This window comes from Prorops nasuta, unplaced genomic scaffold (genome assembly GCF_024137725.1).
Source record: "Prorops nasuta isolate Cenicafe-Biocafe unplaced genomic scaffold, Cenicafe_Pnas_1.2 PNAS00060, whole genome shotgun sequence".
Taxonomy (NCBI): Eukaryota; Metazoa; Arthropoda; class Insecta; order Hymenoptera; family Bethylidae; genus Prorops; species Prorops nasuta.
This window is the reverse complement of record NW_027116857.1, coordinates 421770-435326: the sequence shown is the minus strand read 5'-3', so window position 1 is coordinate 435326 and position 13557 is coordinate 421770. Positions and strand designations below refer to the sequence as shown.

At 35.5% G+C, this 13557-nt stretch overlaps 3 protein-coding genes across 4 annotated transcripts; 2 read left to right on the top strand and 1 right to left on the bottom strand.

Moving 5' to 3' along the window:
* Positions 1-22: 22 nt before the first annotated feature.
* Positions 23-4117, bottom strand: not (non-stop). The gene is made up of 6 exons (XM_066745270.1): positions 3986-4117; positions 2993-3125; positions 2723-2938; positions 2239-2653; positions 1564-2148; positions 23-1483 (listed from the first exon to the last, which is right to left on the bottom strand). The coding sequence occupies exons 1-6, from the start codon at positions 4103-4105 to the stop codon at positions 1426-1428; spliced, it is 1527 nt and encodes a 508-aa protein (XP_066601367.1). The 5' UTR covers positions 4106-4117; the 3' UTR covers positions 23-1425.
* Positions 4118-4158: 41 nt separating this feature from the next.
* Positions 4159-9715, top strand: LOC136784553 (thioredoxin domain-containing protein 11-like). Of its 2 annotated transcripts, XM_066745268.1 has the most exons (11): positions 4159-4298; positions 5469-5599; positions 5676-5959; positions 6065-6275; positions 6364-6594; positions 6660-6863; positions 6978-7175; positions 7272-8003; positions 8085-8315; positions 8373-8566; positions 8638-9715. In XM_066745268.1, the coding sequence occupies exons 3-11, from the start codon at positions 5748-5750 to the stop codon at positions 9119-9121; spliced, it is 2697 nt and encodes an 898-aa protein (XP_066601365.1). In that variant the 5' UTR covers positions 4159-4298; positions 5469-5599; positions 5676-5747; the 3' UTR covers positions 9122-9715. The 2 variants fall into 2 exon arrangements, with proteins under 2 accessions (XP_066601365.1, XP_066601366.1); XM_066745269.1 differs by lacking the exon at positions 4159-4298 and having other exon boundaries at positions 5471-5599; positions 8643-8784.
* A 480-nt stretch (positions 9716-10195) lies between these two features.
* On the top strand, positions 10196-12045 carry LOC136784541 (uncharacterized). The gene is made up of 4 exons (XM_066745248.1): positions 10196-10228; positions 10377-10529; positions 10639-10658; positions 11099-12045. The coding sequence occupies exons 1-4, from the start codon at positions 10196-10198 to the stop codon at positions 11505-11507; spliced, it is 615 nt and encodes a 204-aa protein (XP_066601345.1). The 3' UTR covers positions 11508-12045.
* Positions 12046-13557: the final 1512 nt, after the last annotated feature.

Genomic DNA, 13557 nt, shown 5'->3' with positions numbered 1-13557 from the left:
TAAAAGAGAGACATTCGGTGAAATATATTTTTATTTATTGTATACGATTATTTCAGCCTTTGTGGGTATACAATACTCTCACCCGTTTGCGAACTAGCTATAGGAAATTTCGATTCAAACGGATATATAGTAGCTATATGCTACAACCCGCTACATAAAAAATAAGTTTTACAGCTTATACAGAATTATTTTACAATATTCAATCAAATAATACTCTGGAACAGACACTTTGTTATAATTCTGAATTGAAGGCCGCAATAATGTGAATTTCACAAACGTTTGTGTAGTTTTATTAACCGATTCTGCTATTTTTCTTTTAAATTTATTCAAGAGATTATAAACTTTCTCAATTGTATGAGTTCCAGTCAGATACAATAATTAATTTGATAAATTAAACGATAATAAATATGAAATTTTAAAAGATTCGTCGACTCGATTGAATTAATGTGCTCTGTATATTACTGCTAAGCTTTCACTTGTCACATTATTGAACACAATGTGGGAAAACCTTTAAAAATCGGATGCTACTTTTATATATAATTCAGTTGTTTCGCAGTTTTCCTTAAACTAAAAAATACATCTACACGTTGGAGAGTGCAGTTAAGTTTTGGCACCTCGTACGAAAATCGATATGCTCGACGGAAACCAAACGATATACATCTTTGTGCATTTTTCAAAGCTTTAGAAAACCCTAAGGAAAAGTAAAAAGCTTGTCAATGATTTCTATCACTCGAACTTAACATTTCGAGATTATAATGTACGTAGTCGCATGAAAATCTCGTTTTCTTCTTTGCTTTTATGCTTCATAAATCGCTTTATTTGTACAAAAATTTACTTGAAAATGGTCTATATATACGCAATATATGTAAAAATCTCTCAACTATGTAATGAGCATAGATATAAATAGTTTGAATCATCATTCAATTCCATGAATCATATAATTAACAGGTGACAAAAATCATCTGTGAAAAGATAAGATTAAAGTAAAACGCGTGTACATAATTTCAAGTATGCTCGGGCGGAGAGATAGAGGAAATGCGTTGATATAACAATAGTAGGGCGCTTTACAAAATTATGATCGGTTATTTAAAAAAATTGAGCTAATCTTACGATCTATCGTTATATTATGTTTAGGACATTTTTAATTCTTCTATCAGTTCTTATGAAAGTGTTGGAGAAAAATAACAGTGAATTCAGCTGATTCTGACGAACACTACACTTAACCGATTAAAAGCAGATTCATTCTGTCCTCCGACTGTCGTCAATAATAATTTATCGGTATGTTTCCCTTTTTCGGTTTCAGAAAAGAAGCGTAATTCTTACAGCTTTATGTTCCCTGTTTTATAGTTAAAGAACCGTTCGAGTCGTTCAGGTAAAAGTTAAGTTTGCTTCAAATCGTTGATAATTGAAATGCACGAGCCAAACTCAAACTTTGCTGTTTCGACCATACTCCAAAATTTGCTTGTGGTAGAACAGTAGATACCTGAATAATTAAATTAAAGACATTTAATAAAAATAAAGAGATAAATGTTTGTCGAATTCCGATAGAAAGGTGAAAATTACCCTTCACTGGTTAAAACATCTTTTAACCTGGCCCTGGTAATGAGATGATCATCGCACTTAAACCATTGATCCCTCTGCTGCCGGATAAAGGCAGTATAGTGTCCGGTCTCCAGAGAGCCCTCGTGGTTGATTACCGCGAATAATGAATACCTATTGTCGCTGAATGTCGCGTCTTCTCCATTCTTAGGCAGTCCATCCAGCATTGAGCTGTTATTGTTGCCATTTCGCCTGTGAGACATAAATGGCGTCATATCTAATTGCTCGGGGAACGAGATGAATGTGGAGATCTTTTTATCCTGGATGCTGGAGTGCTCGAATCGTTTTAAATGGAAGCTAGCGACGATCGGCAGTTGCTTCATCGTCAACTGCTTTGTACTTTCTTGGTAAGTCTGGCAATTATTGCACTTGATCTTGGCACTTGAGCCCAAATGCTCTGCACGAGTAAAGCGTTCAAGGCAATCCAGCAGCGAAGTCGGAGGCCCAGAATTATCAGAGCTGGAACCACTACCACTGCCTGCTGCTGCAGCTGCTGGACCCAAATCTAAAGAGATATCCCAGAACGGATCGATAGTTGTCGAAACTCCACTGAAAATTTTATTACAATTTAATAAAAAAGGTATTGAAATGTGTAACACCTACAAACATGACCAAGGAAAAATAATAAAAAAAACTAACTTGCATGCCTGGCAAACTACGTCACTTTGAAGCCCGCCAGTGAAGATTTGATCAATAATACAATTGCAATGATGTGGATTATCCTTGACGAGTATCGGAGCGGCTTCACAGTGCCTGTGGAGTACGTCTAGGGTGGCTATGAAAAATTCGTGCGCATCCTGCTGTTCGTAGCCGGCCAAATGTCTTGCATGAGTCCATATCAGATGGAGCAGCTTGTGTAGGGTCAGTGGTGCTTTGCTACCCGAATAAAACTCTTGGAAGAGATGGGAAACTTCGCATACCAAGCAGCGTGATGGCTGTGGGCAATGATGACGGTCGGCAAGAAAGTAATCTCGCAACAACGGAGTGTGAATCAGTGCCTGAACTATGCAGTTCATGAAGCAAGTGCTTCCTAGATTTATTAGCCCTCTCAAACCTGAAACAAAAACTCCAATATATGACTTGTTTATTTATCAGTCTTTGATAATAAAGAAATATAACAAACCTATGGTAGAATTTTCAACAACGCGTCGTCTTCTTGGATGCTTCCTGAGTAGCTCGGCCTCTATCTGGGTCGGTTCCCACGCTCGGTAATACTCTCCAAAGCTGAGGGACTTGGCCGATTCGCTCCATTGTGCTTTCGCAACTGTTAGCAATTCTCTATCGTACACGTAATCGCCGCATTGGAAACACAAAATATTTCCGTAACATAAGTCTACCGCTGAAATTACGAAAATTAGATAACTGTTGCATTCATCGATCCTTTTATCCTTACCTAGGAAGTGTTTCTTTGTCTTTGCATGCTCTTGAATATGACCCTTCCCATAGCAGCCGAAAAATATACAATGTAAACAGGAATGAAGTCGATCCTTATACGTTTTACACGTATGACACAAACAACTCACTGCCTAGAAAAGAAAAATTAAAAATATATTACTATTTTGCCTCAAATAACTGTTCTTGTAATGAAAAATTATCACACGTCCGCTAACATCTATAAGGTGTTCCCTTATTTTCTCCAGAGTGAGAATATAAAAGGTAATTTATCTTCGCAAATATAAGCGATATTAATAAAATTGTTTTCACCTTTCTGAAAGTATTTTCTATTTAGATCCAAGAAGGTAACCTACAAGAAATTAACTTATTCTATAATTACAAAAATAAATTAATTTTTACGTCTACCCTCGAGGGCAAAATAAGTGATACACCTTGTATAACTAACATACGTATTAAACGAAATCTGCAGATCCGATTGGTCGTTGGTTTCTTTCTGAGTTGCGCTGTTGTGGGAATTTCGTTCCCCCGCTATGACGCCTAGACGATAACTAGCATGGCGTCTGGGAATTATGGTGGGGGGAGGAAATTCCCATCGCATCGTAACTCTGGTTTCTTCGCGTAGTTTTATCAGTGTATATGTGTAGGCGAAACAGCTGATATAGCGCCGATCTCATTGGTCCACGATGAGCCACGTGACACCGGGTAGAATGACTGAATATAAACTTGCATGAGAGAGACTGACTGCCGCTAGTTACGCACGAACACACCGACACCATGACATAAACACAAGTTTTTACTTTCTTCCGTATTACAAATTAACTACCAAATCTATAAATAGCAACAGCTACATGAAAAGTACTCCAAGGACAAACAGAAAGTGGTTATTGGTTTTATTGGAGTGAAAAAGATTAGGCTAAAGAGAGAGGTAAACTTTGGACGAAAATTGCAGCTATCAATGCTGATCGAAATTCACTTAGTCAATTTCATTTACCTTTCTTACGCGTGCTTCAGCCGAAGTACTGGTAACGAAGTACGAATGGATGACTTTATAAGGTTGGATGCCTTTAGCTGCCTTGAAATTATTCAAGTGTATGCAGCCATGGTCACTCATCTCAAGCCGGTGATATTGCTAACACAAAATTCTCAGCAGTGATAACTTTTGACGGAACTCGGTCTAGGGTTCGGAGCCTTGACCTGGACCGAGAGACCGGGACGGGAGCCACCGACGATGCGGTTATAAGACTGTCTCGTCTTCTTGGCCTTGAAAGGAACGATAGTTTCGCTGACATGGAAACTTCAACCCTGTAATAACTCAATAATCTTTCTTTTCTCCTTTTTTGTTTCTTCTAATTATAGCTTTATGCCGGGTTCACATCTATTCAACAAAACAGAAAGAAGCAACAAAATACAAACGCAATATTCTCGAAACGATTTTAGGAGCAAACAATTAAGAAACCTAAGTCAACCTTAAGGGTGCGTTTGGGAGATGCTATATCAACGCTACTGCGCATATATTTTAAGCAATTTTGTATGCGCAGTAGCGTTGTTAGTGATAATAACGTGCTTCATGGGCGCACCCTTTTTTGCAAAATTGTTGGAAAACATCAAATTATGGTTTTCTTTATAGTTTGTCTGCTTAATGTGGACCCGGCATTAGGCTTCTTGTCGCACTTTTACGCTCTTGTACAGGTTACTGTGAGCTGTGAGTCGACCTTGCAGCATGCAGAGAGGGCGCCCTGCTTCTTCTCCTTTTGCCACTTTTTCTGCTCTGCTATTCTTTACGCTCTCTAAAAGCCTGGTCTGGATACTTGCAGGGTGCACTTGACGACCATAGAGATCTAACCTCCACAACACTTCAAAATTGGTCATATGAGTTTTATTTTTGTCCGACGCTAATTGTATCTAGCTATTGCTACCTAAATCTACTGCAGTATTAATGATTTGAACGCTTAACACTCAACAATCTCAGCACCACGATAAACAAACCACCACGCCACACCGCTTACTGACCGACCGCCACCGCCACCAGCCGGTTGTTGTAAATGAAAAGCTCGCTGGCTCAGCTGGCTGGCCGCTTCGCCGCTTGCCTCGCTCCTCGCCAACACTGGACTTGAGTTGACTGTCTTGACTGGTTGAACCAAACAAAAAGCCCTTTTCATCCCCACTACCATGACTACCTTCCCCTTTTCCCACTCTTCTTTATCATTTAATACACTATTCCGTTTCCTTTATTCGCAAGAGAGGTAAGCCAAAAGAAGGCAATTGGCCTGGATTGGCCCTTGTACCACTCTACAGCTCCACTATCTCACTCATTTCATCCTATCAGATCCCTCTTCTTCTGCAGCCACCAATCTTTAATTCTCTTGTTTGATTGGTTATAAATATATCTTGCTTTTGTACACATATTTTTTATGTAATAATAAATTTGAAGATTGAATTACCATTATTACCAACAATAATTTAACATTCTACAGTAATTCGTACAATTAACACGCACTGTCAAAGTAAACTAAACAGCAATCAGCGACAAGTAGGATTCCCTGAGGTTGACTTTTCACTTGAGTTGACATTGACACCATAATTGACACACAGGTAGCAGCAGCAGGTAAGTTTGGAAATCGCGTAACTAAATAAGTAAGCCGGCTAATAGTCTTTAATTCAATAACCGAAATACCTTGTAGAGAAACAAGGGAATATGTAAGGAATGTATAATCAATGGTGAGCTTGCTGATTTTGGTTCGGTCTGACGGATAATGTCCAGTGAGCAGCGAGAATCAAGTCCGCCGAGAAATGTTGATAGCTCAATTGCATCAGAAAGTAACAACGTGGCCAAAGTGCCAACGGTGCCGATTACGAGGCCTTCCATAGAGGAGAAATTGACCAGTAAAATGTTTTCCTACGCCAGAGAAATTATTTGTTTCTGTCTTGCCATCATTTTCACGGCACTTGCCGCCTTTCATAGCTCGTAAGTTTTTTCTAGATTAACCTTTCCTTCCTGCTCCTTCGCTAAACACTCTTAATAACATTAATGAAATGTAATTAAGTAATTAATTTTATTTTTTTGTTATAGACCTCCTAGAGTATCCAAACCTCCATCTGCAAAACCTTTTTTCAATCAAAGCTCCATTGTATTAGATTTTTATAAAGGCCATTTAGGTGCTATGATAGAGCAAGTCATCAATTCTGACTTTAGTTTTGTCATGTATTATGCTCCATGGGATGCAGAGAGTCAGGCTGTTCGGGAAGAATTTGAAGCTGTAGCACAGTATTATCATACGCAAGTAAGACTTGATTTTGTTAAACCAAGAGTATATTCATTAGTGTTTATATATAATTACTATTATTAAGTAAATGCATGCATTATTCTAGATCTTCTTTGCTGCCATTAATTGTTGGCATCCTAACTCTGAGTGCAGAACTCAGTACAACAAAATTCAAAGTTATCCAGTATTGATGCTTTATCCATCATCAGATTCTGGAATACAGTATAGGGGTATTCAAACTGCACCATATATGATACGATTTCTAGATGCATTTATAAACCCTTTGGTTAGAATAACAAGTAAAGAGCAGCTGATAGATCTATTTGTTTATTATGATGTAGGTGTTACAAGATCAGCAATATTTAATAAGAAAATTCATTCATAAAATTTACTCTGTTACAGGCTGTCTTAGTAGGTTTTTTTAATTTTACTAGTACTTCTAAGGGTCCTGGTTACAAAGAATTTTATAAATCAGCAATAAGATCTCTGGAAAGAGATCCAAATAGAGAATTAGCATTTGCTGTTGTTACAGACGCAAAGTCTGCAAAGAACTATGGTATTGTGGAATTTCCTTCAGCAAGTTTATTTATGTGGGACGAGACTTTGGTAAGTTGATTGCAATATATGATATACTTTCTTCTTTTAAGAATAAATAATACAAACCTATACAATGATCATAGTAAGGCTAATGTAATCTCATTTGAGAGTATAAATGCTTAGAATTATCCAGAAGAAAACCAATGGACTCCGGAAAATATACTAAATTGGGTTAGTAATACCATTCATCAGCCTGCTCTATGGCTACAGCCCCCTGGAGTAAAGTCCCATACACTCTCACCATATATGAAAGAAGGACCTGTACTCTTTTTATTCACTCCAAGGAATCCCTTACATCGTGAAAATTATAATTACAATTTAGTAATATACTTTAATTTGTTCAAACATATCTTATTTGCTATAATATTTAATGATTCTTAATTTGAATCTACTGCTTGTCATTATTTTTTTTTCTAGATAAGAGAAGTGGCCTTGCAGTGTTACGGTTCAGAAAAGAATGTATTAGTTAAAGAACTAATTGCACGTTTGAAGCATAATCGTGAACATGCGAAAGCGCAACATTCCGATAAAACAAAATATTGCATGGATATATTACATGCAAATAAGATAGACTTAGCCAAAAGTGAATCTGATATTAGCATATCTGTTCAACAGTGGATTAATGATAGTTGCTGCTCTGATATTTTTATAAATAAATGTTTATTATGTAAAAAATATACAATGAGCCCATTGGAGAAACAAACTGCCGTCTGTTTAACCGACTCAGGGAAACTTGGTCAGGTTTGTAGAAGACTTGATGTTTTCAAAAGTTTCAACAGTGCTAATGAAAAAGAGCAGCAATTTTCATTCTGTTGCTACGAAGAAAAACCTGAAAAAGTAAACCAACGCGGGAGGAGTCGAAAACCTGCAGAAGCAAATGATCGCAGATCAGCAAACTCGATAAGAGAGATTTACTTTAAGGAGGATTGCAAAAGATGGCTGACTGGAAACGAATACCATCAGCCAATATTTCCTAGAGACTTGGAAACGTTTCCTAATATAAGCTTTATAGATGATGTATGCAAAATGAACAAAACCTTTGCATTAATTGCAATCGATAGCATTCATTATTCCCATTTTGCCCAAAGTTTAGGAATCGATGCATTGAATGTTAAAGATAAAACATCGGTCGTTATTCTCGACTCAAGTGTAAGCTTATAGCTATTATTACATTAAGAAATCACTTATGTTTAACCTAAAATGATTGCAAAATTGTATCCTTGATTACAGCAAGAAAGCCAGTATATAATGAAAGAAGATTTTAGTAGATATGCTCTTATTAAGTTTATAAATAATTATACAAAAGGTTTTTTACAACGCACGTTGAGGTCTGATAATACTCGTCATTTTATTAAAAAATTTAAGAACGATGCTAAATCTAGTAATACGGAAGAGCAACACATAGAAATATCTGAGTTGAACACGGAAAATTTCTTAGATACTGTATTAGATCCAAAAAAGGTAATTAAATTACAATAATATATTGAAAATATAAATGAAATAATTCGTTTTGTTTAGGATGTGGTCATAATGTATCATTCTCCTTATTGTGGATTCTGCAGTGCAATAGCGTATGTATTTTTAACGGTTGCTCATTTTTTTTCCAAAATGGACCATCTAATATTTGTCAGGATAGATGGAGATAATAACGATTTGCCTTGGGAATATAATATGAATCATTTTCCATCAATCCTTTTTTTTCCTGCTCGAAGGTAATTAAATTAATATTTAAAATTAATATCAAACAAAGATGAGATGTTGCTGATTGCTCATTTACTTTTAGAAAAGACGATAGTACAGTTTTTCCATTTTCATTGCCAATAACTATTCCAAATCTGACGAATTTTATATTGGCGAATTTGGACGGTGTAACACACATCGAAGCGTTGATAAATATCTGCAGGACTAGATCAGGCGAAGCACCGAGCAAGTGTATATCTCGCACACGATCTGTTTGTTTAGATACCATCGAACGTCTGCTAGAAGACTACCGAAAGTTAAGGAGACATCTTAGTTTCTTAAATAAAAAAATTGCCAGCAAAGCGCGAAAGTCAATTCTATTAAAATTAAATCATATGAAAGATATTCATCTAATATTAGGATCTACAAATGACCTTGTTGAGGACAAGACAACGTTGCAAATTATTCTAAACAAATTTAAAAAATATTACAAACTTGCCAATTTGTTTTTTTCGGAAGAGGCAGTCGGTGACAAGAAAAAGAAAGCTAGTTATCCGAAATACAACAAATTGAAAGACGAATTGTGATACACCTTTCACGATAGATATTACATTTTGGTAATTCAATGTGCCGCGATTTATATTTTGAGACATTTCCTGTGACTCTTGAATAACGTGCTGTGACAACATATTTCGTTTGCTCATCAATCTAATTATTATTATTACATTCCTACTTAATGCAATTAAATGGGTGGAATTGTATAAATTATATTGCACTTGTTGACCTATCGATGTAATATGAGCTAATTATACCAAGAGAATAATGAGTTATATGATCAACGAGAAAGAGAGTGTTTCGAATAGAATTTATTGATAGTGCGATGACTACTCTTCACGCATATACATCATCGGTCTATACAGGGAGTGATCCATGGGATTACTCATAGTGCACTATTTATTATTCATGAAACGAGATGCTTTACTAGAAGGCTATAACAGTGATTACAAATTGCGTGGGTGTAATGCAGTGCTGATATTAGCTATTACTAAAAATGGATTGGTGCCCGCTTCTCCACCGATAGTAAAACTGTTTGACTTTTAATTAAGAAATGTACATTGCTGTAAATATTGTTGAAAAATGAAGATAAAATACTTTATATTGATAAATAAATTTTATTGTGAAAAAATTAAGGAGCTCTTGGTTTCTTATTTCATATAGGAGAAATCCCAGTCCTTGATCTTAAATAATTTTTGCAAAAGAAAAGAACGAGGAGTCATGATTAGAAAAAGAGAGAGGTACCTTTCACTACGGCCGTGTTTCAAAACTCACTGGCAGTACTGCGAATATCCTTCTGTATTCTTTCAATGCTTCATTTTTGACAAGGATACAACGATGTCTGCAGTATTGACAGTTAATTCTGGAACACGACCTATACTAACGCTAGTTTCATAAGTTTGACCCGCGCGAATCCCAGTTTGATATTAGTCGTCACCTTGCGTTAAAAGTTTGAAATAGATTCAGTCAAATTGAGAAAATTGAAAATAGCACACTACATTGTAAAAAAAAGCTTGAAATGTCTTTAAAGGAAAACAATGAAAAAGAAACAGAAGAAAAAATATTTTTAAAAGATTAGGCTTGTGAGACACAAATGAGGGGGTGAAATGAGTGACGGATTGTGCTATAGCTATCTGAATGTTGATTGGTTGCTGATGATATGGTAGCGCTGCCATGTTGTCGAACGTTTGAACAAACCAGTGAATTTGCACTGGAACTCTCCGAACGTACCTCGAACACCACAAATTCTGAAAGCCGCTCACGCAGTCACGCATTCAGTGATTTCAGTGCACGCAGGTCGTCCGGTCCGTCCGGTCGTCGTCAGTCACCATTCGTCGCAGGTCACACGCTCAGTGCTGCTGCTTGCTGCTGCTGACAGTGCTGACCACTGTTGACTCAACCGTCCTGATTCTCTGGAAGAAATTGAAACTTATAAAACTGGTATGTTTTTTAAATTATTTCATTTTAAAAAATTAAATTTTATTAAACTTTCTGACGGTTTTGGCCCCATATTAATATAAATAATGTAATCTTTTTTTTTTTTTTTTAGTTAAAATGGAAGCAGATAAGGTAATTCAACTACTAACAATCCTTTTAGAAAATGAAGTAGAAACGTTTAATGATGACTCAATGCAAGAAACGACAAACAGACAATTGAAAAAAATTAATTTAGTTGGAAAAATATCTGCTTATTCAAAGGTAGGCATCATAAGTAACGAGGATTACGAGAAGTTTATACACAATTTGCGTATAACTGCTAGTGAATTCCGCTTAGCTATAGATTCAGCAGATAAGAATATTATCGAAGCAGACTTGCGAAGGTTATGCAATAACAATTTTGTTTTTATAAATGTTTTTTGAAATCCTGGTGAAGGTTGCTAGTGCCACACAGTGGAATTAGCCTAAAAAATGTGCCTGTCCTTTATAATATAAAATGTGGAAAAAAATTATTGTCAGTCCCTTTTTTGAATGTATAATACATTAATGCTAATATGAAAATTTTTTTTCAGGGTAGAAAGAATACCGCAAATGAATAGACCACCAGGTAAGATATACGGGATTTCCCAGTTAAATGATAACATATTGGACCATCCAAAACCTGATACATATCTAAGTCAACCCTTTATGCTATCTACGTTGGATAAATTCACCATAAATGATACTCAAAATAATATCCTAAGTGAATCTCCTCCGGTTGAGTTAAACTTAAGTCTCAGCTCACTTACATGTGATAAAGAAACGGAATATATCAAAGAAATAGAATGCGAAACTTCGGACTTAGATTTCCAAGACTGCCACAAAATAAATAAGAAAATTCACCAATCAAGCTACAAAACCAAAATTCCTAATAAAATTACTAGGAAAAGAGATGTCAGAGATTTCATTAAAAAACCTAGTAATTCAAAAGCTTCTAATTAACAACCAATCACTCACTGGATAATTACATATTGACTCTTAACAATATTCTTTTAAACCACTTCCCTTATACTGTTGATACCTACACTTCTACACACTTAATCTAAATAGAGATGAGCTATTTGAGGCTGATATTATGGAATGCAAGGAGTATAGTTCATAAAAACTATGTACTTTCTACAATCCTCAACAAACAGGAAGTGGACATCTTTTGTTTAACTGAAACATGGCTCAAAAAATCGGATATATTTAAACTGAATGGTTATAACTGTATTAGACATGACAGAGATAATACAGGAGGAGGTGTTGCCTTACTGATCAAGAAAGATATCTTTTACCATAAAATTGATACGGACTTGGATACGATACTAAACATAGAAATTCTAACTTTAAAAATATCAGTGAACAATGTTAATTACTGGCTGGCACTTATATATAACAAACCCTCTAACAAACTCAACTCTTCTGAATGGCAAAAAATAGTCAACCATCTAAGATCGATTTCCAATAACTCTAATAATATTGTCCTATTAGGTGACTTAAATGCACAACACTCAAGCTGGGGCTCCTCCAAAAACAACTACTCAGGATACCAGGTATACAATTGTATAAACAAAAATAACTTATCTATAGTTAATAAATTAATTCCCACACTTAACAATCAACCACATGCCACCAGCATTCCGGATCTTATCATTGTCGACAACAACATCCTTAACAGATGTAAATTCAAAGTCCTATCCTACTACTATGACAGTGACCACTTCCCTATCCATCTAGTTATTAATACAAAAAGCAACAATATAACCAGACATCTTTACAGATACAAACGTAACTACAAAAGTTTTGATGAAAAGGATTTTACTATCCAACTCAACATCTTAGCCAACAACTTAAACCCAGATGTCAACAGGGATAACTATCTGAATTGCTATGAGGATCTAATACAAATCATCAACATTGGTGCACAAAGGTCTGGATCTTATATTACAAACAACAACGAAGGAAGTAACAAAATAAGTAAAGCAAACGAATGGTGGGATGCAGAATGCTGTGTACTCTGGAAACAGAAAAACTTGGCCAAAAAGTTTTATCTTGCGAACAACACACAGGAAAACCTAGATAAATATGAAATACTAGATAAAGAATTCAAAAAAATTGTCATTTCTAAAAATCAAAATAGTTTTAATAAATTCGTTTCATCTTTAAACCCTAGATCTAGTCAAAAGGATATTTGGCGTAAAGTAAATGCTCTTAAAAACTCCAAACACTTAAATGCCTCACATGTAGATGACTGTCAATCAGATATCCTCATCAGTGAATATACTAAAAATTTTAAAGTGCACACAGCTAATTACCTTCCAAACTTTCTACATGAATCACTCATATCCTCATCTCATGAGAGACTGGACAAATCGTTTAATGTTACTCTAAATGAACTCACCCTGGCAATAAAATACCTCAAGCTCTCCTCTTCACCTGGTCCAGATCTAATAGACAATAGAATTATCAAACTACTACCAATCAAAATAATCAAATATCTTTTACTCATCTTTAATAAAATCATAGAGCATGGTTCTTTCCCCCACCAATGGAATATTTCAGATGTTATTTTGATAAAAAAACCTAACTCCAACAAATTCAGACCTATAGCACTACAAAACAACTTAAAAAAGGTCTTTGACAAAATTCTTAATAATAAACTTACTATTATCTTTGAATCAGAGAATATTATCCCAAGTCACCAATTTGGTTTCAGAAGTCATAGATCCTGCAATGACAATTTAATAATCCTCTCAGCCAACATTTACAAGGCGTTTATTAAAAGATCGAATTTGGTAGCCGTATTCACTGACATAGAATCAGCATTTGACAAGGTAATACCACACATTCTTGCAGATATTCTCAGAGAGTTAAATGTTCCTGTTATAATCATTAAATACATCTACTTATCGCTTATAAATAGAAACCTGAAGTTTTACTTTAACAATATCTGGGTGGATTCGTGCTATTCTTCGCTAGGTTTACCTCAAGGCTCAAATTTGAGCCCCCT

Bases quoted from the DNA above. Each gene is read 5' to 3' on its own strand.
- not (XM_066745270.1), bottom strand. From the start codon at position 4,105: ATGAGTGACCATGGCTGCATACACTTGAATAATTTCAAGGCAGCTAAA. The intron at 3,126-3,985 runs GTAAATGAAATT...TTTCTTTTCTAG, and splicing joins CTGAAGCACGCGTAAGAAAG to GCAGTGAGTTGTTTGTGTCA. The intron at 2,654-2,722 runs GTTTGTTATATT...TTTTTGTTTCAG, and splicing joins TGTTGAAAATTCTACCATAG to GTTTGAGAGGGCTAATAAAT.
- LOC136784553 (XM_066745268.1), top strand. From the start codon at position 5,748: ATGTCCAGTGAGCAGCGAGAATCAAGTCCGCCGAGAAATGTTGATAGC. The intron at 6,595-6,659 runs GTAGGTGTTACA...ACTCTGTTACAG, and splicing joins ATCTATTTGTTTATTATGAT to GCTGTCTTAGTAGGTTTTTT. The intron at 8,004-8,084 runs GTAAGCTTATAG...CCTTGATTACAG, and splicing joins TCGTTATTCTCGACTCAAGT to CAAGAAAGCCAGTATATAAT.
- LOC136784541 (XM_066745248.1), top strand. From the start codon at position 10,196: ATGAGTGACGGATTGTGCTATAGCTATCTGAAT. The intron at 10,229-10,376 runs GTTGATTGGTTG...CAGTGATTTCAG, and splicing joins TGTGCTATAGCTATCTGAAT to TGCACGCAGGTCGTCCGGTC. The intron at 10,530-10,638 runs GTATGTTTTTTA...TTTTTTTTTTAG, and splicing joins AATTGAAACTTATAAAACTG to TTAAAATGGAAGCAGATAAG.